This window comes from Terrapene carolina, unplaced genomic scaffold (genome assembly GCF_002925995.2).
Source record: "Terrapene carolina triunguis isolate 2854851 unplaced genomic scaffold, T_m_triunguis-2.0 Scaffold232, whole genome shotgun sequence".
NCBI classification, from domain to species: Eukaryota; Metazoa; Chordata; order Testudines; family Emydidae; genus Terrapene; species Terrapene triunguis.
In genome coordinates this window covers 9,182,244-9,209,717 of record NW_020664583.1, presented here as the reverse complement: position 1 = coordinate 9,209,717, position 27,474 = coordinate 9,182,244, and the positions used below count along the sequence as shown (strand labels likewise).

General features: G+C 48.3%; 2 protein-coding genes across 2 annotated transcripts in view; one reads left to right on the top strand and one right to left on the bottom strand.

Moving 5' to 3' along the window:
• Window positions 1-3,413, bottom strand: part of HEMK1 (HemK methyltransferase family member 1) — a 42,703-nt gene extending 39,290 nt beyond the window's left edge. The window contains exons 1-3 of the mRNA XM_024205689.2: window positions 3,291-3,413; window positions 678-1,192; window positions 70-161 (exon numbers count right to left, since the gene is read on the bottom strand). Coding sequence (XP_024061457.2) covers window positions 70-161; window positions 678-929 — 344 coding nt within the window. The 5' untranslated portion in view covers window positions 930-1,192; window positions 3,291-3,413. The remainder of the gene's footprint in view (window positions 1-69; window positions 162-677; window positions 1,193-3,290) is intronic.
• Window positions 3,414-16,316: 12,903 nt separating this feature from the next.
• CUNH3orf18 (chromosome unknown C3orf18 homolog) lies at window positions 16,317-26,772 on the top strand. Its single transcript, XM_026656657.1, has 4 exons — window positions 16,317-16,550; window positions 21,051-21,076; window positions 22,936-23,065; window positions 26,692-26,772. Exons 1-4 carry the CDS (start codon window positions 16,317-16,319, stop codon window positions 26,770-26,772), a joined length of 471 nt encoding a protein of 156 aa, XP_026512442.1.
• Window positions 26,773-27,474: the final 702 nt, after the last annotated feature.

The following is a 27,474-nucleotide window of genomic DNA, read 5'->3' as shown; positions in this document are numbered from 1 at the left end:
TCCTCCATGCTACTTCCTTCCCCCTAGAAGGAAGAGATGCCGGATGATTTTAAAAGGGGATGCTCCTACCTTTGTAGCCGCTTCATACTCAGCTGCTGGATCTGCTGCCGCTGCTCCAATGTGAGCGGGGTGGAGAGGCTGCCAGCACCCAAGCTGTGAAACTGAAGAGGAAATCACTTTAATACCTGCCCAACTGTGCAGCTTGCTCACCTCTTTCTCCTGTCCCCGAACATTCACCAATAAATAACACCCCAGACTCTTTGAGATCCCAAATCTTTAGCAGAATCTACATAGAGACTTAGAAGTCACTGATTCAAACAGTTCCTCTGCATTTACCTGCTAAGTTCTGGGGTTCACGACAGTGGGCCAAATTCAAGGCCACACAGCCACAGGTCCGGGCACAATCTGGGTGCCTGTTTCCCATGCTACAACCAGTGCTAACCCTGGCAGATCCCTGTATAGAAATTATTAGAGGAGGGCAAAATACTTTACAAAAATTAATGAATTTAGCCTCACCCCCATCCCCGTATGAGACAGGAAAGTGTCAGTCTCCCCATTTCATAGCTACGGAAACAGAGGCACAGAGAGATTAAACAATCTAGTCAAGATCGCCAAGTTTGTTGATGAATCAGGAGTGCTGTGACCACACCATCATAATCCCTTCTGCACCACTTAACTGTCTTTGCTCCCAGGACGTAGGAAACGATATACTCGCTGGATTCCTGTGCTTCAGGGATCCCATTCGCCTCAAACACACCTCGCCAGTAGCTGACCAGCTCAATGGCTGTCACTTTAGCACTGAAATTCTCCCTCCGAAGCAGGCGGTGGGGGTTTAGGACACAGCATTTGGCAGGACTCCCTCCCTCTCCTTCACAGAGATTCTGGAGGCTCAACAGCATCCGGCGCAACGGGCTAGTGAGGAGCCTCATCTCATCAGAGGTCACTTATGGTTTCCAAGCTGCCACGTATGTCCTTCCTTCCCGGGCCACCTTCACCAGACCTAGTCAATCTCAAGCCTCGGCAGGCCGGCGGCATGGTCTCCTCACCACCTGACACTCCCACATCACGGCTGCTAAATGCCCACCAGACACTCTGCTGCTGCGGGAGTCTTCTCATGCCCACGGGCATTGTGAAAGGCATCCTGCGGGCATCTCCTCACAGCAAGGCACCAGCTCAGGGCACCATTCCTCTGCTGAGAGAGAGAGAGAGAGAGAGAGAGAGCGCGCGCGCGCGCACACATGTGGCTTATGGGCTAGTGAGTCAAAGGGAATCCACCCACCAGATAGCAGGGTGCTTTCCCCACTCCCAGCCAGAAAGGCACTCATGGTGCACAGGAAAACACAAACAATCATTCATGCTATTACAAAATGCATCTATGTTTAAAGGACTGAGATTAAATAGCAGGGAACTAGTAGGGGCAGGACACTGGGAATGGGGAGCGGGAAATGGGGCTTTTCGCCTCTCAGTCACCAGCTCCGTTTCGCCTTGGACAGTAGCAACTGAGAGTTACAGTCCAAAGGGTGACTCCCATGTGAAATGAGTCCATGGTCTCAGCCCCCTGCCCTATGGACAAACATCCACACACCAAACCACTGCCATAACTGGCTCAAAGTGCTCCCCACCCTCTTGCTGGCATTACAGAAGAGGCAGCGAATAGATGCAGAGTCCAGACTCCCCTGTCACTCCTGTAGGTGGTCGCTTCTGGGTTGAGGCACGTTGCTGGTGGTCTGTGGGGACCATGGCATGCTGTTGCTTGTGCTGTGGATAAACAGACTCCTGGCTCCGGCACCTCTCCTTAGTACCAAAACTTGCTTACAAGATGTAAAATGATTCCACAAACACAATGACTCATGAAATCTAACTGGGAGCACATTAGTCTCTCTCCCGGAGAGCGCTGCCTCTGGAGTCCATATCATAGTAATGCTGCTCAGCTTTGCAGGCCTGTCCCTCTAAGGATGGGCCAGTCAACACATTTGGTTGGGGAGAAGCCAGTACACAGCTATGGTTAAACAGCCATCACTTCTTGGTCTTGGACCTTTTGTCCCACAATGCACCTGAGGTGGCTGCATTGGACAGCGTGTCCTGCTGCCTCGGTTGTATTCTCCCCAATGCACCATCTCTGTATCCTGCCACCCTTGTTCTATTTCCAGTCTGTCCCAAATTCTTCATCTTAATGTGAGCTCATGACACTTGGAGTGAAAGAGTGAGAGCCTCGCAAATTCACTGCCAGTCACCCTTCAAAACACTCTCATCAGCTGCATTGGAGAGTGAGCAGGAGTTGGGCTCCGGTCTCCATGTGAAGAGGTTGGGCATGGGAAAGGAGAGAGGACAGACAGGTGGGGGAGAGGGGATAGAAGGTAGATTGGCTCATGAAGGATAGGAATGGGGGGGGGGGGAAAAGAGAGAAACACGCTAATGTGGAGAAAGGCCAGGTCAGGACAGGAAAATCTGCCAGAGGGAAGCCCTGGACATCTTGGGGAGAGAACAGCTGCATCCATGCATGGAATGAAAAGAAATAAACAGGAAGACCAGAAGGAAAAAGAGAAAGGGAGCCAGAACTCTACAAAACAATTGTTCAACACCACACTTTGGAGTTGTGATTTAATGGAGAACACAGGCCAAAACTTTCCCCAGTTGTTTTCTGCGAGGGGATGCTCTCCCTTCTCAGTCCTTGCTCTCTGCAGCTATGGCTTCTCCTTACCAGCACATTTTCTTTTTGGAAGGTTGACGGGCGTGCTGCTTAACAACCCTACGAGATGCCTGTCCCCCTTGCATAGAGTGTCATTGTGAAAAGCAAAATAACCTTTCCCAGCTGCAATATGGCCTGGAATAGAACGACAAAGGTTTTCCTATGAGGAATAACACAGGTGGGAATTAAAGGGACAGATTCAACCCACCTCTGTCCAAAATATTGGATTTTGTAACCTCTCCCCGCGCCCGGAAGTTTTACTAACTTTACTAAGGGAAATGTTCGCGCCTTGGTTTGTTTTTAAACTAGACTAGCGGGAACAGCGGCTTTTAACGACACACACTGTCACATCCCCCCTCCGTGCAGCATTTGCATCCCCAGCGCGGCAACAGACCCGGGGGGGAACTGACTAGAAGCAGGAAGAACCAGACGGACTCCATGGATTTTATCCCGCTGTGCTGAGGGAAACGCAAAACAAACAAACAAACAGCAACCCCAGAAACAACCAGCCAGAGGGGGGAGGGGAGTTATTTGGGGTTTCCCTCCTGTTCCGGAGCCTAGGTGCTGGGACACCAAAGCCACCAGGTTATTTACAACATACCAGCGACCCAGACTCCTGGCAGCCCCTGCTGCCTTTTCCCCTGTGCGGGACCCGAGCCCGCCTAGCGGGTTTGAGTCAGGGACTCCCCGGGAAAAGCCGGTGCCTGCAGCGGCACGTTCTATCGACCAGCACTCAGGGCACTTCCTGCTGGGGCTGCAGGCAACGCAACCCAGGGTGCAACCGCGGCCTCCGTGCACGGTTCCCCTCGCTGCACTGTTCCCCAGCCAGCAGGGCTCCAGGGAGAGCGGCTGCCGGGGGCGGGGGAGAGAAAAGGAAGAGCTCAGGGCGGCGGCAGCAGCTCGAACAGTCCTGCCCCGCAGTGGGGAGGGGGCCACTTCTCCACCGGCCCCGGCGGCCCCGGCCTTGCGCCCTGGAAAAAAGGTCCCAGTGCAGAGGTGGGTGACAAGGGAGCGTCCCCGAACAGTGCCGCTTGCACTAGTGTGACTGCCACGTCCCGGCTGGGGTATTTTCAGGAGTTCAGAACAGATATTCCTCAGTTTCATTAAACCCCATTATGCAATTAACAGTGCCCTTCCTTGGAAGACTCAGGCAGCCAACTTTGAAGACTGGACCCCGTGCCTCATGATCCAGACATGATGGGATCTAATGGGATCTGTTCTACTTAGACTGGAAGAGCTTTGGGGGCAGGGACTGTCCTTTGGTGGTTACACGTGTGCACAATTCAAATCCTCAGCCATCCATGAAATCTCCAGTGGCAGTCACAATGCAAACAATCAACATAATTCAGGGGACTGGTTTCAGCCACTAACACAAGGGTCTCTTCTCTGTGGAACCTGGAAAGTTTCTCTCTCTCACCAACAGAAGTTAGTCCAATAAAAGGTTTAATTTTTTTTATTAAAGCTAATGTTAAAATTATCAAATACACAGGTTAAGCAAAGAGTGACTATACATCTGAATGTAATGCTTGAATTGTCCAAAAGTACAAAGTTTGGTTTAAAAGTCATAATATATATATATATATATATATAGAACCCAATCTGCAATATCCCAAATTAAGGTTAATAAATTTAACAAAACAGTTTAGATATTAACATCCAGATACATCACTCATAAAAGGTTATACCAAGAGTACCTTCTGGAAAGCAAATATAGCAATGAGTGTAGATTGTCCCTCAGTAATTGAGAATTTAGGATGGATTGTATTTACTGAGGGACAACCTATCAGATAAGTATTTCAGTTACTTTCCCGATGTCGCTTCTCAAAGGCACTCCAGCTCCTCTCTCCTGGTATTGCCAATGTCCAGTGATGTTTTCTAAATAGACAGGTGAGCAACATGCATGCATCTGATGCCGATGCTGCTTCCACTTAGAGCAGGTTGATTTTATGCTGGTGAAATGTCATAAAGCTGCTCCTGACTGACCCCAGTGTAAAGGAGCTCGATTTCCACGGCCTCTATCTTCCAAATTCCTTCCCACAGACAGAGGCTGAAACTACAAGATTGGATATGAGGCACCAGTTAAAGTTGTGTGTGTGTCTCACTTTGAGATCCTCAGATGAAAGATGCAAGACACAGGGGTGCTGGAACTAGGGATAGCACCCCCTTGCTTGAAGGAGTAATAACAAAATACATGGTTTCTGATTTCAACACACCCACTGTAAAAATTGTTCCAGCACCCCTGGCAAGACAATAGGGCAAAGTACCAATTGTCATGAGCATCACTGGCAGGGACGTGAGGCAATTGCACTGGGTAAAAGGCACAGTGGTTATGGGTGGGGACAAATGCCCTCTTGGTGGATTTCCCCTGAGAAGACTTGGACAAGGCTGGAATTCCGTATAACCAAGCCCGATGGGAGCACTGCAAAGCGAAACACAATCCTAAAGGTTATACAGGAGCTAAAATCTCCCCTCTCCGCCCCCGCCAATTCTGTGGGGCAATGGCATGTGGCATCCTTCCAGACTGAGAGTGCATAGTGCTAAAATCCCAGTTTCCCACTGTTTAACCTTAATCTCCCTGCAGCAGCAAAAGCTCATGAGTGACAAACAGGCTGGCCAATCCAGAGCCAGAGCCCCATCCTCTCCCCGCCAATCCCCGGCAAAAAGGAGATCAAAGCAGGAGATCAGAGAAAGGGGAGGAGGGGTTGGCAGCTCCTGGCATCTTGGAAAATACAATGGCAAGTAGAGCAATAACAGCAGCCGCGGGTCCTCTATCTCCAGCACAAGCAATCTGAGTTCCACTGCCAAAGGCGGCTCGTCAGCCCTGTCTCCACCAAACCTAGAATTATCCATCTGCTAAGGTCGCTCTCTGCTGTCCATTGGAAGCAGCTTTCTGTATGAGAGAGCAATTTGCTTCTATCCCCTAGCGTGCACGCACTCACACACACATCACCCAACCTTTTGCACTTGTGCTCTTGTCCCAGTTGTGGTAGGAGACGACGAGGTTAGACAAACAGACAGCAGCTCTCCGGGGACAAGGCCAGCGGCTACTGTGTCTGTGTGGGCTGTGGGTATTCCCCCTGCCTGCCGGCTCGGGAGGCTTGGCCTGGGCTACTCTTCCAGTCTGAGACGGACGACTGGAACCAGAAGGGGACTCGATTCCTCATCTGGGAGGAATTAAGTAAGTGCTGATGTCACGATATTGTTCAGGCGGTTGGAGGGGCATGCACCAGTTTGTTACAGTGAAAGTAGGTGGGAGGGGGATGAATCCAGAGCAGGCCACTGGGACTGAAAGCTGGTGTGAGAAGCAGTAGCATCAGCCTGGCTGGAAACAGTGAAAGCATATTGCTGTGTGAATATGGATCACCCAGCAAGGAAATGCAGCTACTTCTGGGGTGGAATTTGGCAGCCATCCTGTACCAGCAATACTGTAAAAAGATATTTTTAGAAGAGGAGTGAAGAATAACTTTAATTGAAAATGCAGGGGGTGCAGGCTATTTTATGTAGGGAAAATAGAAGTGATGGAGTTGGAATTTGGGCAGGACATTGGGGTTAATATAGGCAGTCAATGAATTTCCCCCATCCATCCCCCTTATTCTAGTATGTCAAATCCCACCCAAGACTGAATGAAACCAAGGCCTGGTCTACACTAGGCTTTTATGTCGAATTTAGCGCCGTTATATCGAATTAACCCTGAACCCGTCCACACCACGAAGCTATTTAGTTCGACATAGAGCTCTCTTTAAATCGATTTCTGTAAACCTCCCCAACGAGAGGAGTAGCGCTAAATTAGACATGGCCATGTCGAATTAGGCTAGGTGTGGATGGAATTCGATGGTAATAGCTCCGGGAGCTATCCCACAGTGCACCACTCTGTTGACGCTCTGGACAGCAGTCCGAGCTCGGATGCTCTGACCAGCCACACCCCGGGAAAATTTGAATTCCTTTTCCTGTCTGGGCAGTTTGAATCGCAGTTTCTGTTTTGACACCGTGGCGAGCTCAGCAGCAGTGGCAACGATGCAGAGCTCTCCAGCAGAGATGGCCGTGCAATCTCAGACTAGAAAGAGGGCCCCAGCATGGACTGATCGGGAAGTCTTGGATCTCATCGCTGTGTGGGGAGATGAGTCCGTGCTTTCCGAGCTGCGCTCCAAAAGACGGAATGCAAAGACCTATGAGAAGATCTCTAAAGCCATGGCAGAGAGAGGATACAGCCGGGATGCAACGCAGTGCCGCGTGAAAATCAAGGAGCTGAGACAAGGCTACCAGAAGACCAAAGAGGCAAACGGACGCTCCGGATCCCAGCCCCACACATCCCGTTTCTACGAGGCACTGCATTCCATCCTAGGTGCGGCCGCCACCACTACCCCACCCCTGACCGTGGACTCTGAGGATGGGATATTGTCCGCGGCCGGTTCCTCAGCGGACGGGGAAGAGGAGGAAGGAGATGAGGAGGACGAGGCAGTCGACAGCGCTGATTTGCCCGACAGCCAGGAGCTCTTCATCACCCTCACAGAGATCCCCTACCAACACTCCCCAGCCGTTATCCCAGACACAGATTCAGGGGAAGGATCAAGCAGTAAGTGTTTTAAATATCTAAACATTTATTTGTAACATAACTGGCATATTTAAAATATTAACAATAGGTAAAGTGCTTTAAAACATGTAAACATTTATTTACAACAAAACAGGAAGATTTAAAATATTAACAGTGGGTAAAGTGCTTCAAAACATGTAAACAGGAAAGTCCAACAAAACGGGAATCTGTGCAAAGTGTATCATGATTACTCTGTCTTTGGGCGCTTCAATATATAGTCTATTTTCAAAAAATTTCACAATGTCCGCTTCATGATTATAATGCCCAAAACGCTGCACTCTTTTGTCCCTCCAAGGGCACCTAACCCAAAAACTGGTCAATGTATCCGGGGATAGAGGCGACATCCTCCGGGGAGAACTCCTCATAGGTCTCCTGCAGGTGTTTTTCAAGCCTCATGAGCAGGTTCCTGGGCAGGGAGAGCTTGTTAGGCCCCCCGTGGTATGAGACGTTTCCCTGCCACAACGCCAGCAGGTACTCGGGGATCATGGCCTTGCAGAGCATTGCAGCAAATGGCCCCGGTTTCTGCAGGCTGTCACGAAGCATCCGCTCCTTCTGGCTCTCAGAGACCTTCAGGAGGGTGATGTCTGGCATGACTCCCTGCTGTGAATTAGGTAGGGGAAAGTTAGTATTGGGACTGCTTGCCCGTCCCTTTACAGAACTGCAACCGCCGGTTTACAGCCACGCGGTTTACAGCCGCGAGGGGGTGGGACAGGGGCAGAGTTCATGCTTGCAGGATTGCTGCCAGCAGAGACTCGCATTGCTTTCTATGCGAAAGGAGGCCAGTGCCACTCTTAAAGTTTTAAGCAGCCACAAGTCTACGGCTTACCATGTTTGACAGCTAGACAAAGTCCGGTGTCCTGCCCTGCTCCTCAGCTCGCCACAGCAAGACCGCAGGCACTGTAGGCGAGGGCCGAAAATTCGACCTTGTCCTCAGTGCGCGTGTGATAGGTGCTCTGCATGGTCTTGTTGAAAGACTATGTTCTCTGTTCACAGATACATTGATCTGTCTCAGGAATTCACTCCCTTTTTCCAATTCCCACAGCCACATCTGCCCAGAGGCTAGCGCACATTAGGAGGAGGAAGAAGAGGACACGGGAAGACATGTTTGCTGAACTAATGGCATGCTCCCGAGCACAGGCAGCCCAGCAGACACAGTGGAGGGAGAACTTGTCCCAAATGCACCGGGCAAACATGGAACGGGAGGAGAGGTGGCGACAGGAGGACAGGCAGGCTACTCAAACGCTGCTTGGACTAATGAGGGAGCAAACGGACACGCTCCGCCGCCTTGTGGATGTTCTGCAGGACCGGAGGCAGGAGGAGAGAGCCCCGCTGCAGTCTCTCTCTAACTGCCCTGCCCCGCCACCAAGTCCCATACCCCCCTCACCCAAAGTCCAAACACGGAGGGGCGGAAGGGGCCGTGAAAAATTTCACTCCACCCCTGCGGACTGCTCTACCACTAGAAGGCTCTCATTCCCCAAAATTTGAAAAGTCCTTTCCTACCCGCCTCACACAAGACCCCGTCCAAGTTTCACCCCCCCGTTCCATGTGCGGTTGTTAATAAAAAATACGTTTTTGTTCATTATTGTTTCCATCCTCTTCTTTTAGATGAGAGTCTGTCTGAAGGGGGGGGAAGGGGCTTGGTAATTGGACAGGACAGTCACCTTTAGCAGGGGGCAGGTCCAGCAGCAGGGCACATATACAGTGCAGTGACTAGTTATCCTGGTCAGTCTGGGAGGTGGTTTTCATGTTCTGTGTGGTGTGGGGGGTGGTGTTGCTCTGTGACTTGGTGGCGGGGGAGGGCAGTTACAGATCTTATGCAGCGGTCCTTACCCTGGATCACAGAGCCGCGCAGCAGGGGATCTGTAACCCTCCTCCCCCTGCAAGACAGTCACATAGCCGACACATACACGCAGTCCCGGCCAGGAGGGCTGGCAGGCTCCGTTGAAACAACCAGTCCACCACCGCGGAGCCTGTCATTCCTGGAGTTTAGAAGCATCATTTGCATCACAACACTAAACCCGCCCCCCGCCACAGTCTGCGTCCCAGGTTTAAAACATTCCCGCGAAAACAGTAATAAAGACAACGGTGTCCATTAACAAAACAGAACAGATTTTATTTTTTGGGAAGGGGGTGAAGGGGGTATGTAACTGGAGAGGATAGTCGACGGCAACTGGGTAAAGAAACGGGGGCAAGTTCAGCTTCTGTGTCCACAAACTTAAAAGTCACTGGGTACCCTGCTCAGCCTTGAAACTGGCTTTCAAAGCCTCCCGTATGCACAGCGCGTCCCGCTGGGCTCTTCTAATCGCCCGGCTGTCTGGCTGGGCGTAATCAGCAGCCAGACTATTTGCCTCAACCTCCCACCCCGACATAAAGGTCTCCCCCTTGCTCTCACAGAGATTGTGGAGCACACAGCAAGCTGCAATAACGATGGAGATATTGGTTTCGCTGAGATCACAGCAAGTCAGTAAGCTTCTCCATCTCCCCTTGAGACGGCCAAAAGCACACTCCACCACCATTCTGCACTTGCTCAGCCGGTAGTTGAAGAGTTCTTGTGCAGTGTCCAGGGCCCCAGTATAGGGCTTCATGAGCCAGGGCATTAGCGGGTAGGCTGGGTCCCCGAGGATCACTGTAGGCATCTCCACATCCCCAACAGTTATCTTGTGGTCCGGGAAGTAAATACCTTCCTGCAGCTGTCTAAACAGACCAGAGTTCCTGAACACGCGAGCGTCATGAACCTTGCCCGGCCATCCGACGTAGATGTTTGTAAACCGTCCCCGATGGTCCACCAGTGCTTGCAGCACCATTGAAAAGTACCCCTTTCTATTGATGTACTGGCTGGCCTGGTGGCCCGGTCCCAGGATAGGGATGTGAGTCCCATCTATAGCCCCACCGCAGTTTGGGAATCCCATCGCAGCGAAGCCATCTATGATGGCCTGCGCGTTTCCCAGGGTCACTACCTTTGACAGCAGTACCTTGACGATTGCCTTGGCTACTTGCAGGACAACAACCCCCACGGTAGATTTGCCCACGCCAAAGTGGTTCGCGACTGACCGGTAGCTGTCCGGCGTTGCAAGCTTCCAGAGGGCTATGGCCACTCGCTTCTGGACAGTCAGGGCTGCTCGCATGCGGGTGTCCTTGCGCTTCAGGGCAGGGGACAGCAACTCACAAAGTTCGAGGAAAGTCCCCTTCCGCATGCGAAAGTTTCGCAGCCACTGGGATTCATCCCAGACCTGAAGCACTATGCGGTCCCACCAGTCCGTGCTTGTTTCCCGGGCCCAGAATCGCCGTTCAACAAAATCCACATGCCCCATTGCCACAGTGATGTCCTGGGCGCTGGGGCTCGTGGTTTCTGACAGCTCTGTGCTACTCTCCGACTTCAGGCCCTCACCGCGGTGCCGTAGCCTCCTCGCCTGATTTCTCTGCATCTGCCTCAGGGAAAGGTGTATGATAAGCTGCGAGGTGTTGAGAACGGCCACAACTGCAGCGATGGTCGCAGCGGGATCCATGATCGCAGTGCTGTGGCGTCTGCGCTGTCACTGATCAAAAAGTGCGCGAACTGATTTCCCGCCGGCGCTTTCAGGGAGGGAGGGAGGGAGGGCGGTAGTGACTGACGGATGACGACAGTTACCCAAAAGCACCCTCGCCACATTTTTTTACCCAGAAGGCATTGGCAGATCGACCCAGAATTCCAATGGGCGGCGGGGACTGCGGGAACTGTGGGATAGCTGCCCACAGTGCACTGCTTCCAATGTCGACGCTTTCCCTGGTAGTGTGGACTGACAAAGTCGAATTACTGTCCTTAGTGTAGACACATATGTTCGACTTTCTAATATCGATTGCACATATTCGATTTAACTAAAATCGAACTACTCTCGTAGTGTAGACATACCCCAAGAGTGAAAGGAGAGCTCTGCAGATGTTCCCTGCCTCAATTTCCTCCTTTGAGGCGGGTCCCCTCAGCCTTCCCCACACAGGGTGGAGTTAGTGATGTGGCTTAGCCCTCCATCCAAGTCACTAACCAAACTTAACCTGGATAACAAGAGTCCATACAAACAAAAAGTTCTTCTGCCCCCCTTGGACTCCTCTCCAGCCTGCCCTCTGGGCTCAATTCCCAGTCTCTTCTGGGCTCTTTTTAAATCTCTCTGCAATGAAGCCCTGACTCCCTTGCTCCTTCCAGCCCCTACTTCAGGCCCTTCCATGGGCACCCAACTTTTTCCCTATGGTTCCTCCTCTAAACTGCATTCTCTGCCCTTTGAAGCCCATGTATTCATCAGATTGTCACTTGACCACAATTAATCCTCTCTCCTTCAGCTGGGAGGTAGCTAATTATGGCATAGGCAGGGCTGGTCCCATTGCCCTTGTGACACCCTCTCATACAGCAGGCAGACTTGTCTTCAGGGACATTTAGAGGAGTCAGGTTTGAAATTCAGCAGTCATGGATAATCCTGATAGAACTGCAATGTTGAGTAACAGTCTCTCCTCCAGGAGAGACATGTCCCAGCCTCTGCACAAGAGAATCTCTTAAGGCCCCAAAATGGTTCAGGCTGGGAAGGTTTGGCTCATTGGAAAAGTCTGAAGGGACACTTCCCAGTGCTCGGGAAAGTGACTGTCCATGAAGCTAACTCCCTGAAACCTTCTCTGCTCAGACCCCATCACCTTGCTGTAGCAGCCAGCTCTGCAGAATTCAGTTGTCTCCTCTAGTCCTTGAAATGAACTTTGCTAGCTCAACAGCATCTCCCAGACCAATCAATTATCCAACTTTTGTGAGCCTTTGCAGGGTAGGGTTTGGGCAGATGCCATCCAACCACCTTCTAAGGGAGATCCTGTTATACCTCAGGACAGAGAGTGAGCAAATAGTAACCCCAGGGCAGTCCCTCTCCTGCCTGCTGCCCCACACACAATGGGGAGAGATGTCAAGGTGAATTTTCTCAACAAGGTGCAATGAATGTTCCTGAGACCAGTGGATGAAAGAGCAGACAACATGGCAGTCCTGGAGTGGGGGAGTAGGAGGAGGGGTAGGATAGAAGTCTGCTCAAGGGATGGCCTCTCTCTCTCTCTCTCTCTCTCTCTGCGGAAGGATGGTAACCAGAGCGGCAAGGGGCCTGTGGGAGTCAGGCTGTGCCACAGAGGACTACATAGGAGGCTGTGGGGCCAGTCACCTATAGGGTGGTTTAGGAGGAAACCGCAAAGTTTCACTCTGAAAACCCACATCCCATGAGGCTGCAATGACCAAATACCACTTGTTAGAGATGGTGGTTGATATTGAATATACTTCTCTTGGGTGATAGTAGTTCTAGCCAGAGTAATAATGAACATCCTAATAAATCCTTGTCCTTTTTATCCAGACATCCTAAAGCCCTTTGGTAAACATCAGTGCCCTGCCATCTAGCTGGGGAACTAAGCACAGAGATATTAAAACTAAAATTGTCAAACCTGCATAGGCGCTGACTCCGTGGGTGCTCTGGGGCTGAAGCACCCCTGGAAAAAAATAGTGGGTGCTCAGCACCCACGAGCCAGATCTTGAGTGTGGAATGCGATACAAAATTACTCAAAAACAATGAGGAGTCCTTGTGGCATCTTAGAGACTAACAAATTTATTTGGGCATAAGCTTTCCTGGGCTAGAACCCACTTCCTCAGGTGCATGGAGTGGAAAATACAGGAGCAGATATAAATACATGAAAGGATGGGAGTTGCCTTACCAAGTGTGAGGTCAGTCTAATGAGACAATTGAATTAACAGCAGGATACCAAGGGAGGAAAAATAACTTTTGAAATGGTAATGAGAGTGGCCCATTTCAGACAGTTGACAAGAAGGTGTGAGTAACAGTAGGGCGAAATTAGTATTGGTGAAATTAAGTTTAGGTTTTGTAATGACCCAATCACTCCCAGTCTTTATTCAGGCCTAATCTGATGGTGTCCAGTTTGCAAATCAATTCCAGTTCTGCAGTTTCACGTTGGAGTCTGTTTTAGAATTTTTGTTGTTGAAGAATTGCCACTTTTAGGTCTGTTATTGAATGACCAGAGAGACTGAAGTGTTCGCCTCCTGGTTTTTGAATGTTATGATTCCTGATGTCAGATTAGTGTCCATTTAGTCTTTTGTATAGAGACTGTCCGGTTTGGCCAATGTACATGGCAGAGGGGCATTGCTGGCACATATCACATTGGTAGATGTGCAGGTGAACGAGCCCCTGATGGTGTGGCTGATGTGGTTAGGTCCTATCATGGTGTCCCTTGAATAGATATGTGGACAGAGTTGGCACCGGGGTTTGTTGCAGGGTTTGGTTCCTGGGTTGGTGTTTTTGTTGCTGGTGAGTATTTGCTTCAGGTTGGGGGGCTGTCTGTAAGCGAGGACTGGCCTGTCTCCCTACTGTTACTCACACCTTCTTGTCAACTGTCTGAAATGGGCCACTCTCATTACCACTTCAAAAGTGATAATTACTCAAGATTGCAGCCTGCTTTGGACTTAATTAAGAGTTACAAAGGGATCTCACAAAACTGGGTGCTTTGGCAACAAAATGGCAGATGAAATTCAATGTTAAATGCAAAGTAATGCACATGGCAAAATATAATCCCAAATATACATACAGAATGATGATTCCTAAATTAGCTGTTGTCCATCAAGAAAGAGAGCTTGGAGTCATCTGCAAATTTATAAGAATCCTTCTCACTGTGCAGGTATCACCCTGAACTCATTCTCCAGCTTGAAAAGATCTAAAAATCATCTCCAATCATCAATGGGACAGACACAACTGAATAATGTAGCTGTCCTTAATGTGCATCAAGACAATACCAGGGAACTAGATGTAAATAAGATTGCTGACAGTTTCATCCAGAAAGCTACAGTGAGACATGATGTCTTTAAACTGTTAGCAGTGGTGCAAGTAGAAATAATTTCTTGCTGGTACTGCACTCATGGGAGGGACACAAGGGGGGGCATGTGACCTCCCCATGTGACCCCTACCCACCCCCAGCCCGGGGCCCACACGCTCTCCCCGTCCCCTCTGACACCCCCCTTTGTATATACAAACATCAATATGCTTAACTACTCACTTTCCCCCCAAATATGTAGTATTTCAGTCTGTTTATATGGAATATGGGAGTTGGGTGTAGAGCCATTTCAGCATATGTATGACTTATTAAAAGACAAATTTTAAGTAGAACTGTATCCTAAACTGCTTTATGGTATTGTACCCAAACATTTCATTTCAATGGGGGATTCAACTTCCTTTATAGGAACAGGCTTCTGAAACTCTTACCATTCCACAAAAGTGGTCCATAGTCATGCAAATACTCCCATTGTCTTCAGTGGGATTGATCAAATGATTAAGAGTTTACGGGATTAGGTTCCAAGTTTGTAAATTGTTCTGGATGAAACTGACAATGCCTGAGATGTCAGATCAGAAGGAACTTCATTAAAATAAAGGTGGGCAGGTGTGTGATAAGTCTTAGCTCTGTTGCTAAGATGAAGAACATATTTTCAGCAAAGTTCTTGGCAGATTCCTGAGGCAGCTGGTTTAAGGCCGTCAGTGTCCATCATTACAATCTTCACTTACAGTTCGCTCACCCACAAAGCTGGAAAATGAGGCATTTGTTTTCTTTGTTTTGCTGCTCCAGTTCCAGTTAACAAAATGCATGTTAGACTATTTTGGCTGCAAAGAAGAATTCTATGTACACTGGGGACAACACCTGATTCCCATAAGGCTGCAGAACTGGGCTGACATCAGAATCCAAACATACTCTTGTCAGTACAAGCAGAGGCATTCCTCTAATGATTTGGACTTGATGTGATGCAGTATGGATGTCATGGATAATTCAGACCAGTGGGGAGAAACAGAATCAAAAACACTGTTTAAACACCTTCCGTCCCTCCCACCCCTCCCCTCTTGAGGACTCCTGACCAACTTCCAAACTTAAACAAAGCCTTTGTTTAAGTTTGTTAGCATATGTATTGTGCTGTTAAAGCCACTTAAAGAAGGAATGCCCTCCCTAGCCACATTCTGCTCCTTTAAGGAGCAGAGTGCAAACCCCTCCCCCCCCCACCGGTGTGGGGAGCTAGTCCCAAGTCTTTCCCGTACCCCGTACCCGAATCTCTTGCCAGTACTGCGTACTGGAGGGTACTGCCCTACTGGCACTCCTGGAGGTTAGTGAAGACAGCTTGTAGGTGATTGCAATGATTTTAATATACTGTAATTCATGATAATGTAATTATGTAATTCATAAAAAAATAATCATTATTAAAATAGTAAAGATACCAATATAGATGCATTCAATAACTAGAATATGAAATAAGTATATAAATATGCTGAAAATAGCCTCCCCCCCAAACTGGCTGACACACACACCTCCTCAAAAGTACCCACTGGCAAAAACAAGTCAGCGCCTATGCAAATCTGGGTGTCTGAAATTAGGCACGTAAATCAATGGTCTGATTTTAAGAGGTGCTGATCACCCACAGCTCCTACTCAAAGCAAATTTGAAAGTGTTGGCATAAGAGAAAAGAACCAGGCTCTCCTGACTCTCAGCCCCCTAGACCTCAGCACAAATGTGGCAATTGATTTTGGATGCCTTAGGTTTTGGAAGCTCAGCTTGAGAATCTCATGGCCTGATTTTGACATGCCCAGATCCCACTAACTTCAACTGGAGTTGGAGGTGCTCAGCATATCTGAAAAGTCAGCCACTTTCCATCTCAGGTTGAGCACCCAAAAATACTCTCTAAGCCTCCCCTCTCCTCCAAAATTATATCTAATCTATCTCATACTCAGAAACAGTTGCCATTTCAGAAAATGTTGGTCATGTATCTTTAGGACTGTCACCTTGTGCATCTGTGACTCATAAAGCTTCTGCTTATCTCTCTCAAACACAGGGAGAAGCAACAGGATTCCCTCAAAGAAGGGCCAACAAGAAGATGTTGCACAACAGCGCTCACAGGAGGGTCCTTGACAGAAGGGGAGACCCTACGACTTTGTAGCAGAAATCGAGGAGTCCTGAGTGGGTGGAGACAGTTCAGTAAGAGAGGACGTGGGGCCCTTGTCCAGGATGAGTTACAGCACGCCCTCTGAACATGATTTGTACCGCAGCACCACTACCACCTCCGAGCCAGACCCAGGGTCAACCATGGACAAGGCTCTACCAGAAACTGCTACCGTAAGCCCTGAAACCACCAGCTTTAACAGCACCAAAATTCCAGACATGGTCAGCAGTGGGCCCGGCCTGAGCACAATGCTCCTCTCATTTGGAATCATTACTATGATTGGGTTGGCTGTAGCAATGGTAAGAGAGACCCACTCCATCGGGCATTCTAAATACTTCTCTTTCTAAAGTAGGAAGGGTGGGTGTGATTTCAGCAGTTTTAGTCCCAATAACTTGATTGAACCAAGAAAGAGCCACCACACTGGACAACCATACAAAAGTTATGGGCACCAAAAGTCTCTGAGATCCACAACTTTTAACTGTCTTTATCCAGTGCTCAGAATGAACCAAGTGTGGGAGGTATGCGTAGGCTCCCAGTAGAAACCCAAATCGCAGCACAATGATCAGTGCTGCTGGGATCTCCCAGGACTGGGTGCCCAGTAGTTTTGAGGATGCCAGGAACCAGTTCCCATATGTGGTATCAGCCTTTTTAAAAATAAGTGAGGAGTTTATTTAAAAGAAAATGGGGCAGATTCTGCTCTGAGTTGCTCTATTCTGTCCTATGTAGGTTTTTATACCATGCTTATCACTGTGGCATCTAAGCACCTTCCAGTAGTGCATTAAGCCACAAGACTATCCATCTGTTGTTTATGCTCTCATCCTCCCCCCAGAGGAACATGCATGTGCAGTGGAAAGTCTTGGTCTGGTAGGGTGTCTGGTTTTTTAATAAAAATATACCTGTTACTAAGTGTGTGTTAGAAGAGGCAAGATCAGAGAAATGTGCCTTGCACTTGGAGCAGATAGTGAGGTTTGTGATGGCTCTTAGTTCCTGGGGAAGTTCATTCCACAGTCTCTGCCCCTGCAGAAAGTTCTGTTTCCCTTGACTGAGGGTGAGTTAGGGGGGCCTGTCTAGCTTCCTGTGATATGACTGGACACAGCATAAGTGGGTCAGCACTTCAGATAATATGTGGTGATGCACTGTTAGGCAGTGAAGTGTTAAGAGGGGAATGATCTCCCCTCCCTTTCTTCCCCCCATTGTCATGTTTCCTTTCAAGGCCAGCACCTGAGTAAATCCCTTGGCAATTTGGATGTCAAAAGACTTCTGAATGTGCGGTGGGTTTCCTACATAACACCTAACCCATCTCACATATGGAGAGTTAAAGAAAGGAGGAAGGTTCTGTGTTTGTACAAAGACGCTGTTATCCATATAACAACGGGCATGTCCATTGACGTGTAGTGTGGAGTCTGTCACACTCTTCCCACAGGATATTGAACAAACCCTTAAAATTCCCCGAGCTGCTCCACAGAGCCAACCCTTCCATCTCCGCTATAGGTAGTGGCTTTCTAAACCTTTCTTCTCACCTATCCCTGAATGGGTGTGTCACTTACGAAGAGGGCAGCACAAAGGGCTGTCGTCCTTCTCTAGTAGAATGAGCTAGTTTACCTTTCAGCAGAAGATGGGTGGTAACAACAAGCAGGGCTGGCACAACCCATTAGGCGACCACTACAATTTGGGGGGCGGCGACCGCTGGCGGCGCTCCTGACAACAAGAATCAGTTCTTAGGGTCAGCTTCCCTTACAAACTGCAACAAGTTAATTTGTGGAACTTGCTGCTGCAGAATTTTCTTGCAGACTGTGGGTAAAGTTTTCAAAAGTGCCTAAGTGCAAAGACAAAAAGCAAGTCAACCTAGACCAGTGGCTCTTAACCTTTCCAGACTACTGTACCCCTTCCCTTTCAGAGTCTGATTTGTTTTTTGTACCCCTAATTTCATCTAAAAACTACTTGCTTACAAAATCAGATATAAAAATACAAAAGTGTCACAGCATCTTACTGCTGAAAAATTGCTACTTTCTCATTTTTACCATATAATTATAAAATAAATCAATTGGAATATAAATATTGTACTTACATTTCAGTGTATAGTATATAGAACAGTATAAACAAGTCGTATGAAATTTTTGCTAGTACTGATTTCACTAGTGCTTTTTATGTAGCCCTTTGTAAAACTAGGCAAATATCTAGGTGAGTTGATGTACCCCCAGAAGACCTCTGCATACCCCCAGGGGTACATGTACCCTGGTTGAGAACCTCTGATCTAGACCATCCCTGACAGGTTTTTGTCCAACCTTCTCTTAAAAACCTCCAGTGATGGGGATTCCACAACCTCCCTTGGACGCCTGTTCCAGAACTTATCAACCATTATGATTAGATATTAGGAAAAACTTTCTAACTAATCTCGCTCTTGCTGCAGATTAAGCCCATTACTTCTTGTCCCACCTTCAATTAACATGGAGAACAGTTGATCACCATCCTCTTTATAACAATCCTTAACATATTTGAAGACTTATCAGGTCCTCCCTTCCACCCCCAGTTTTCTTTTCTCAAGACTAAACATGCCCAGTTTGTTGTTGTGGTTTTTTTAAACTTTTCCTCATAGGTCAGGTTTTCTAAACATTTTGTTATTTTTGTTGCTCTCCTCTGGACTCTCTTCAGTTTGTCCACATTGTGATGGGTTAGATCACAGAAACCCCCTTCGGAGCTGCCAAGTGATGTGCCAAGACTACTTCTGCCCCTGCTTTCCCTGCCAGCTCGGGACTCCAGCACACTGTCTTGCTGAGCCAGACATGCCCGTCTGCTCCAACACAGACCCAGGGTCTAAATTACTTGCCCCAAAGCTGCAGACTTAACTGAAAGCAGCTTACAGAAGTGTTCCTGCCTTTAACACTCAGATGCCCAACGCCCAATGGGGTCTAAACCCAAATAAATCCGTTTTACCCTGTATAAAGCTTATACAGGGTAAACTCATAAACTGTTCACCCTCTATAACACTGATAGAAAGATATGCACAGCTGTTTCTCCCCCCCCCCCAGCTATTAACACATACTCTGGGTTAATTAATAAGTAAAAAGTGATTTTATTAAATACAGAAAGTAGGGTTTAAGTGGTTCCAAGTAGTAACAGAGAGAACAAAGTGAATTACCAAGCAAAATAAAATAAAACATGCAAATCTAAGCCTCATACAGTAATACAACTGAGTACAGATAATATCTCACCCTGAAAGATGTTTCAATACGTTTCTTTCACAGACTGGACGCCTTCCTAGTCTGGGCACAATCCTTTCCTCTGGTAGAGCCCTTGTTCCAGCTCAGGTGGTAGCTAGGGGATTCCTCATGATGGCCGCCCCCTTTGTTCTGTTCCACCCATTTATATGTCTTTTGCATAAGGCGGGAATCCTTTGTCCCTCTCTGGGTTCCCACCCCCTCCTTCTCAATGGAAAAGCACCAGGTTAAAGATGGATTCCAGTTCAAGTGACATGGTCACATGTCACTGTAAGACTTCATTACCCACTTGCCAGCACACACGTATACAAGAAGACTTACAGGTAAAACAGAGCCATCTACAGTCAATTGTCCTGGTTAATGGGAGCCATCAAGATTCCAAACCACCATTAATGGCCCACACTTTGCATAATTACAATAGAACCTCAGAGTTATAGTTCATATTTCTAGTTTCAGATACAAGAGTGGTACATTTATACAAATAGGATGATCACACTCAGTAGATTATAAGCTTTGTAATGATACATTACAAGAGACCTTTTGCATGAAGCATATTCCAGTTATATTAGCATATTTTCATAAAATCATATAGAGTGCGTCACACACATCTTTTCTTAAAGTGTGGCACCCAGAACTCGACACAATACTCCAGCAGAGGCCTCACCAATGCTTAGTAGAGCGAGACAGTTACCTCCCATGTTTTACATACAACATTCCTGTTAATACACCCCAGGATGATATTAGCTTTTTTGCAACTACTTCTCATTGTTGACTCATTCCATTTGTGATCCACTATAGCTCCCAGATCCTTTTCAGCAGTGCTAACACCTAGCCAGTTATTCCCCATTTTGTAGCCGTGAATTTGACTTTTTTTCTTTCTAAGTGAAGTACTTTGCACTTGTCTTTACTGAAGTTCATCTTGTTCAATTCAGACCAATCCTCTAATTTGTCAAGGTTGTTTTGAATTCTAATTCTGCCCTCTAAAGTGCTTGCAACCCCTCTCAGCTTGTTGTCACCTGAAGATTGTATAAGCACACTCTCCACTCCATTATCCAAATCATTAATGAAAATACTGATTAGTACCAGCCCCAGGGCGGACCCCTGCAGGCCCCTCTAGATACACCCTCCCAGATTGACAGCAAACCATAACTACTCCGAGTATGGTCTTCCAAGCTGTTGTAAACCCACCTTATAGTAATTTCATCTGGACCCCATTACCCTCTTATGAGAATGTCACCTGGGACTGTGTCAAAAGTCTTACTAAAATTGAGATATACCACATCTACTATTTCACCCATCCGCTAGGCCAGTAACCCCGTTAAAAGAAGGAAATTAGTTTGGCTTGGCATAGTTTGTTCTTGACAAATCCATGTTGGCTATTCCTTATAACCCTATTATCCTCCATGTGCTTACAAATTGATTATTTCATAATTTGTTCCAGTATTTTTCCAGGTATCCAAGTTAGGGTGACTGGTCTATAATTCCCCAGGTCCTCCTTGTTCCCCTTTTTAAAGATAGGCACTATCTCCTGCTCCTCTCCTCACTGGGACTGTTTTAATGGTGTTTCTCTTTCTCCTCTAGGTTCTCTATATCAGGAAAAGGAAGAGGTAAGTGTAGTCTGTTTTTGGGGAGTCTCAATGCTTCAAAACTAAGGCAAAGGCCAGGAAATCTCTAGCAGACAGGGAGGCCAGGGGAAAGGAGTCAGATGGGAACGCAGAGTTCCCTCTCTTTCTTCCCCCCGTTGTAGATTTCCTTTCCAAAGCCAGCTCCTTGCCATTTTGGAAGCTGAAAGTCCTTTGAATGCATGGTAGGTTTCCTATACAACACCTAACCCATCTCACATACGGTGGGTTAAAGAGAGAGGGTTTGTACAAAGAAGCTGTTATCCATATAACAGGCATATCCTATGACCTGTGGAGTCTGTCACATTTTAACCAATCCCAAATGCTACGGTTAAAGGCAGGGCTCTTCTGCTCCAGCAGCCTTACGTAATGAGGTTTGCCTGGCAAGGCTACGTCTGCCAGACCCCAGTTCTCCAAAGCTTTTGCTTAGCTTGACAAGGGCAGTGGGCCTACCTTTCCCCCTGCTTTACTCTGTGTTTATGGCAGTACTGCTGGGCGATGCTGGACTCCACGCTTTCCAGGGCAATTTCCCCTGGATCCTGTTTTGCAAGATACTAAGTTTCCTAGCTCAAGACTTAGTGGTCTCCCCCTCATCCACCCACCCATTAAGCTTGCTGCTGAAAATCAGGAGAAGAATGGCAAACAGGGAAAGACATCTCTCCTTGATTTGCCTGCTATTTTGAAATGGACACAGACATAGATGGATTTCTGTGTCATGGACTGTGCCTCACTTACTGATTGCTGTGGGCAATGCTAGGCTACACACAGCCTGCAAGTTACATTGCTACTAGCCAGAAATCTTACAAGCTGGTTCCCAAAGCAGAGACTTGAGAGAAACAGAAGAGGCTAAAGGCAGAGCTGAAACATTTAGCCTGTAAATACAGTGATGGTTTAGTGGACAGAACCCAGCCAGAGGCAGGCAAGGGTCATGCAGAGATCATGTCATCTGAGCCTTGGCCAAAAGGGACCCTGACCCTGCCTGGAACAGCTCAGGAATCTCTTCCTCCCCACAAAATGACACCCACATCATATGCTGGGGCTTCGACAGCTACACACAAGTATGCCTGTTTGGTGGAGTCAGCAGTCCCTCTCATCACTGCTTTGTCTAGGCCAGCATGAAGGGAGACCCTTTGCGGGGTCAGGCTGCGTTGTTAGGGTGAAAGTAGGTAAGCCACACAGAACTACAAAGTGTTTGTGTGTCCATCAGCTCCCTCCAGAGCTCCTTTTAGATTTTATGTACCAATCCCGCGTTCCTCCTTCCCAGGTTATTGGCAGAGATTGAACTCAGAACCAGACACAGGCCTCTACCACTTGAGCTGAAGATGTAATTCTGCCAGCAGTAGGAGGTTTTTATCCAAAGTGTGGACTAGCCACTGCGGGGTGTGTGTGGGGTGTACATCACACTGAGCCAGCGTGTTACATGCTCCCCCTGCCACATAAAGCTCATCCTGAGATTCTAGCTCAGTTTAAATCCCCACATGGGCCTCTGCTGTGCAGCCACAGGTTACCGGGGGTAACTGAACCCTGCACATTCAGTACCGGCCTCTTCCACTTTGTCTAAAAAAGCGACCTAGTTAGCTGGTAGCAGCAGTTGGATCTTATCCTTGCCCCTAGACAGGGACATATCACTTAGTGAGTTACAGCCAAATACTCTCTTAACAGCAAGAAGCACCCTTGAATAGAAAATACACCCCTACACACAGGCCTCCACTCCCATCCATACACATGCTTCAGCAGCTGCCCAGCAATGGAGTGGGGAGGGAAGACTAACTGTTTGTTTCACTCTCCCTCTTTCCTCGGCCACAGGTTTTGATGCTGCACTTTGCTCTTCTTTCCGTTGGCAGGTTAGAGAAGCTGCGGCACCAGCTCATGCCCATGTACAATTTCGACCCCACGGAAGAACAGGACGAGCTGGAACAAGAGCTGCTGGAGCATGGAAGAGATGCTGCATCTTCCCAGGCCACCCAGAGCAAGGTAGTAGTTGCCTTCCACAGTCACATCACCCTTCTTTCTGCCCAACCCACTCAGAGATGTGCAGGCCTGTTATTACTGAGCTTGGCAAATGCATTGGAGGTAGTCTTGTAATGAACACTGCATGTGGAGTAAGCCACACAGAGCCTCCGGGGACTTCACTAGCCACATGGCACAGGTTGGGGTGGAAGGCCAGAGCAGCTTGGAGGGTAACAGGGAAAAGGGGAGGTCACAGGGTTGTCATTACAGAGAGATGGTGGGAGGGAAAATGCAGAATTTGGCAAGCTAGAAGAGGGGGAAGGGAGGGTTTCATCAATTAGGGGATAGGTTACCTATAGCTAATCTCTCAACATGCTGCAAGGGCCCAGTAGAGCATCAAGTGAAGTTGGAGCTGGTATGTGCTGGGAGTGGGAGCTGACAAAGAGCCCAGCACATACATGGCCAAGTGTGCAGCCCTTACACAGGCCATGGAGTAGGGCATCCTCACCTCATGAGCACCCTCTCCTCTCTAGTGACAGCATTGCAGGGGGTCCTGGTCTCTAGCATTCACCCTTCTGGCTCTCCCGGAGGCTGCAATGGCCTGTCTCAGGCCGCATCTTCTCCTGACTCCCTCTCTGAGGTTCTGCAGGTTCGTCATCCAGCCAAACCAGATAGAGTCTAAACCCCCTCCACGGGAGCACAAACAAAATCTAAATAAAAGTCCAAACAAATCTTCATGCTAATAGCCCTTCTGCCCCCTCAGGCTTCAGTGTAGTTCCCTTATTTTCCTTTACCTCAAAGGTTCCCTTGTAGGAACCTAACCTGCTCCTATAGCCTACGGTTCTTCTACCATTGTTTTCTGCCTATTAAACCCTATCCCAGAGCACCTCTCCACCAGCATCTGCCACCTCAGCAGTCTCTCCCAAACTGAGCGCTGCAGACTACACCTCTACCCTGATATAACGCTGTCCTCGGGAGCCAAAAAATCTTACCGCATTATAGGTGAAACCACGTAATATCGAACTTGCTTTGATCCGCCGGAGTGCGCAGCCCTGCCCCCCCGGAGCGCTGCTTCACCGCGTTATATCCAAATTCGTGTTATATTGGGTCGCGTTATATGGGGTAGAGGTGTATTTATGAGGCCTAGTTCCGCCTCCTCTGGCCAGGAGGCAATTAGTAGAGGCATGCCTAGTTGCAGTTCTGTCTCTTGCTTTGCAGCTGATGGGGGTTAAACTCCATCAAAAGGAGCAACCAATTTCTCTTCTGCATGAAGGAATCTAACTCTCAGGCTGGCTCATAAGGCAGCTATGGAGAAGTGTGTCTCAGCAGGGGGCTTGCTGTGGGGGGCAGAGGTGCAGCTTCCTGTGAGTTTCCAACCATAGCATTTAGCGCATATGGCATCTCTGAGTAGACGAGTGATGGTGAAGTATGCGTGGACTTGGCTAAACATGTTACCTCAGTGCTACTGCATACAAGGCTTTAGAAGAAAGACTGGAGGCGAGTTTCTCCTTTAGCTCAAGTGGGACGGGCTTGTGCTTTTTCAGCAGAAGCGCCCAGGCTCTACATTTGACAGCTGCTGCAGACCTCTGAATGGTCACGGCATGCGCCACAATGACAACTGCAAAGTCCCACAATGCTGCCGATTTGCTACACTGGAGTGCTTTGAGAAGAGGCCGGGTCTCCACTAGTGGTTTTCAGTTGCTATTGGTATAGTTTTTTCAGTATCTCAGCCAAGATGTTAGCTCTGTGCCAATTTGCCCAGGGCACCAGGTTGTGGGAGGAGCAGGGAAAGGGGCTACTTACCACTGTCAGCCAGTTTCACAATGTTCTTTGTTTTCTTTGTGGGGGGAAAAAGTTCTTATGAAATACAGAGGCATCAGGGACGGCTGGAACAGGTATGTCTCGGAGTGAGTGATGTGAGGGTGCAGCCCCTCTGTAGAGTAGACAGCTCCCCTTCCTTAGATTCCTCTTCAACTGTACCAACCAGCCCACATATTCCTTTCCATTTCCTATGGAGCTTTTCCTTAGGGGCGGGAAGTGCTCTTGTTTTCACACACATACTTCACTTCATATACTTAACTAATTGGCAGCAGATTAATGGGGGTGGGGAGGGAGAGAGGAAAAATAAGTAGAAGCTGTAACTGTAAAGTCTTTTCCCCAAAGGAACCTCCCCCATTGCCTAAGCACACATGTAAAAATGTAGCAGCAAACTGTAATGTGGGCAGGTAGAGACACCTGAGGTAACAAGTAAACAATGGCAGCCTTTGCTTCTGTATCTTCTCCTTCACAGAGTCACTATCTTAAAATTCTGCTTCCAGAACTAACAAAGGGTCCCTGACAATACACAGTGCTGCGCTTGACATGGGCACAAGCTACAATACTTTGATCTTCAGGCTGACTGCCCTGAAATTCACAGGGCTTTTGGATAAGGGGTTTTGATAGCTCCATTGTTGGAATAAAGGCCAGTGGCAAAATTTGGACCCAAGTCTGGATTTAGATTCCAGTTGCCTGCCCCAAAATGTGGGATGTTTCTTCAAACCCAACTCTACTTGACAGGATGGAGCAGGGAGTTGGGTTACTGCATTTGAGGTGACCGGTTCTTCTGGGATCACTTACACACAAGCAGTGATACAAGGGGTATGTTTTAGAGGGATTGTTGGTGGCAGAGGGTTGTGTGTTTAACATGTTGATTTTTGAAAAGAAGAGGAATAATATATAAAGTAGGGATTCTGACTAAAATGCTACTAAGAAGAAATACAGGATGCATGGAGAGATGCATAAGGAAGAGCTCATTGAGGTAATAAAGTGGGGGAGGGAGGGAAACAATGGCACAGTAGCAATGCCAAAGGCAACTGCCTAGGACAGACTGTGCTGCTGGACTCCTCAGATTCCCATGGTGCCTGCTACCTCACAGATGCCTCTGATAAATGGCAATTTTAAAGATTTAAAAGAGTAAGAGAGAACATCCAAAATGGAGCCACGGTTCAGCGTGTGGCAAGTTTCATAGGTCCCATGATGCAAGAGCCAAGGGCTGCAACAGTTGGGAAGTGACTGCCTAGTACATACAAATATTGATAAAGAGATAAGCCATTCAAAGGGTGCAGGGAGAGAGAAAGTGTTACATGTTGCTAATCCATGCAGCCCGGATAAACTACATCTAAGGTTCCAGATTGTCTGATGGTGTAAATTGGCTTGTCTCCATTGACTTCAATATCTGGCCCAATATATATTTGGGTCACAGACTTGTTAAACCCAGTGTTTTCTAATCAGACTAACACTAGTGATAAATGTAGGCAGGGCCGGCTCCAGGGTTTTGGCCGCCCCAAGCAGCCAAAACCCAAAAAAAAAAAAAAAAGCCGCGATCGCGATGTAAAAAAAGCCGCTATCGCGATCTGCGGCGGCAATTCGGCGGGAGGTCCTTCACTCCCAGGCGGAGTGAGGGACCGTCCGCCGAATTGCCGCCGAATACCTGGAACTGCCGCCCCTGTCCGGAACGGCCGCCCCAAGCACCTGCTTGAGAAGCTGGTGCCTGGAGCCGGCCCTGAATGTAGGTAAGATACAGTGTGTAAGTTTATGGACAGACATGTGGGTTTGCATATATCCCTGCAGATCCTTGCCTTGTCTCATCTCTCACTGCTTCATTTTTGCAGATCCTTCTGACGAGCCAGGGAACTGTCCAGAGACCCAGCCGTCTTGTGTTCACAGATGTCGCTAACGCTATCAATGCATGAACGACACCTGCCCCTGCTTTGGATCACTCTGAGATCAGGGAGGACGGAGCCAACCAGTTACATACCACAAGCATGGATGAGGATACCAAGCCTACTGACCACCCCATCAGTTTGTGCTGCGACTGGGGAGCAGTTCTGGGCATTTACACACTTCAGGCAGCAAATGCTTGGTGGTGGCTGGCTGCAGCAACTTTTGGTACATCCATCGCTACCAAAGGGCCCTGAGCTGCCATGCTCAGATTTCAGGAGCGATCCTGGTTAGTGCCGTCTTACCAAGCTCTGCAGGGATGAAGATAAACTGTCTTGAAGCTAAATCGGTCAGAATGCACGACCCTACCAAGTCATGGGATCGTGGTGGGGGTGGGAGCACTTGTTTTGAAGGGCTTTCCCAGTGTTTTTTTACCATAACATCTCACGATTGGAGTCCTGCATTGTAATCTTAATGGTTTCCACAGAGCTTAGGCAGGTGGCTGGGGGTGACTTAAGCCCCCTTGAGCTAGGAGGCAGGGCAGCTGTGCCTGCCTCCTCAGCAGTGCCCATGAGCACATGATGTTATCCCCGGGGCAAGCTCATCCGTCTTGCCTCTTGTGCTGCCTAGATTGTTCATAAACACACTCACGGGGTAGCACTCAAAGATTCCTTGTGGGCTTCCAATGGGTTTCTGCAGCACGGGTGTTTCACTAGTTTTAAAGGTGAACCAAA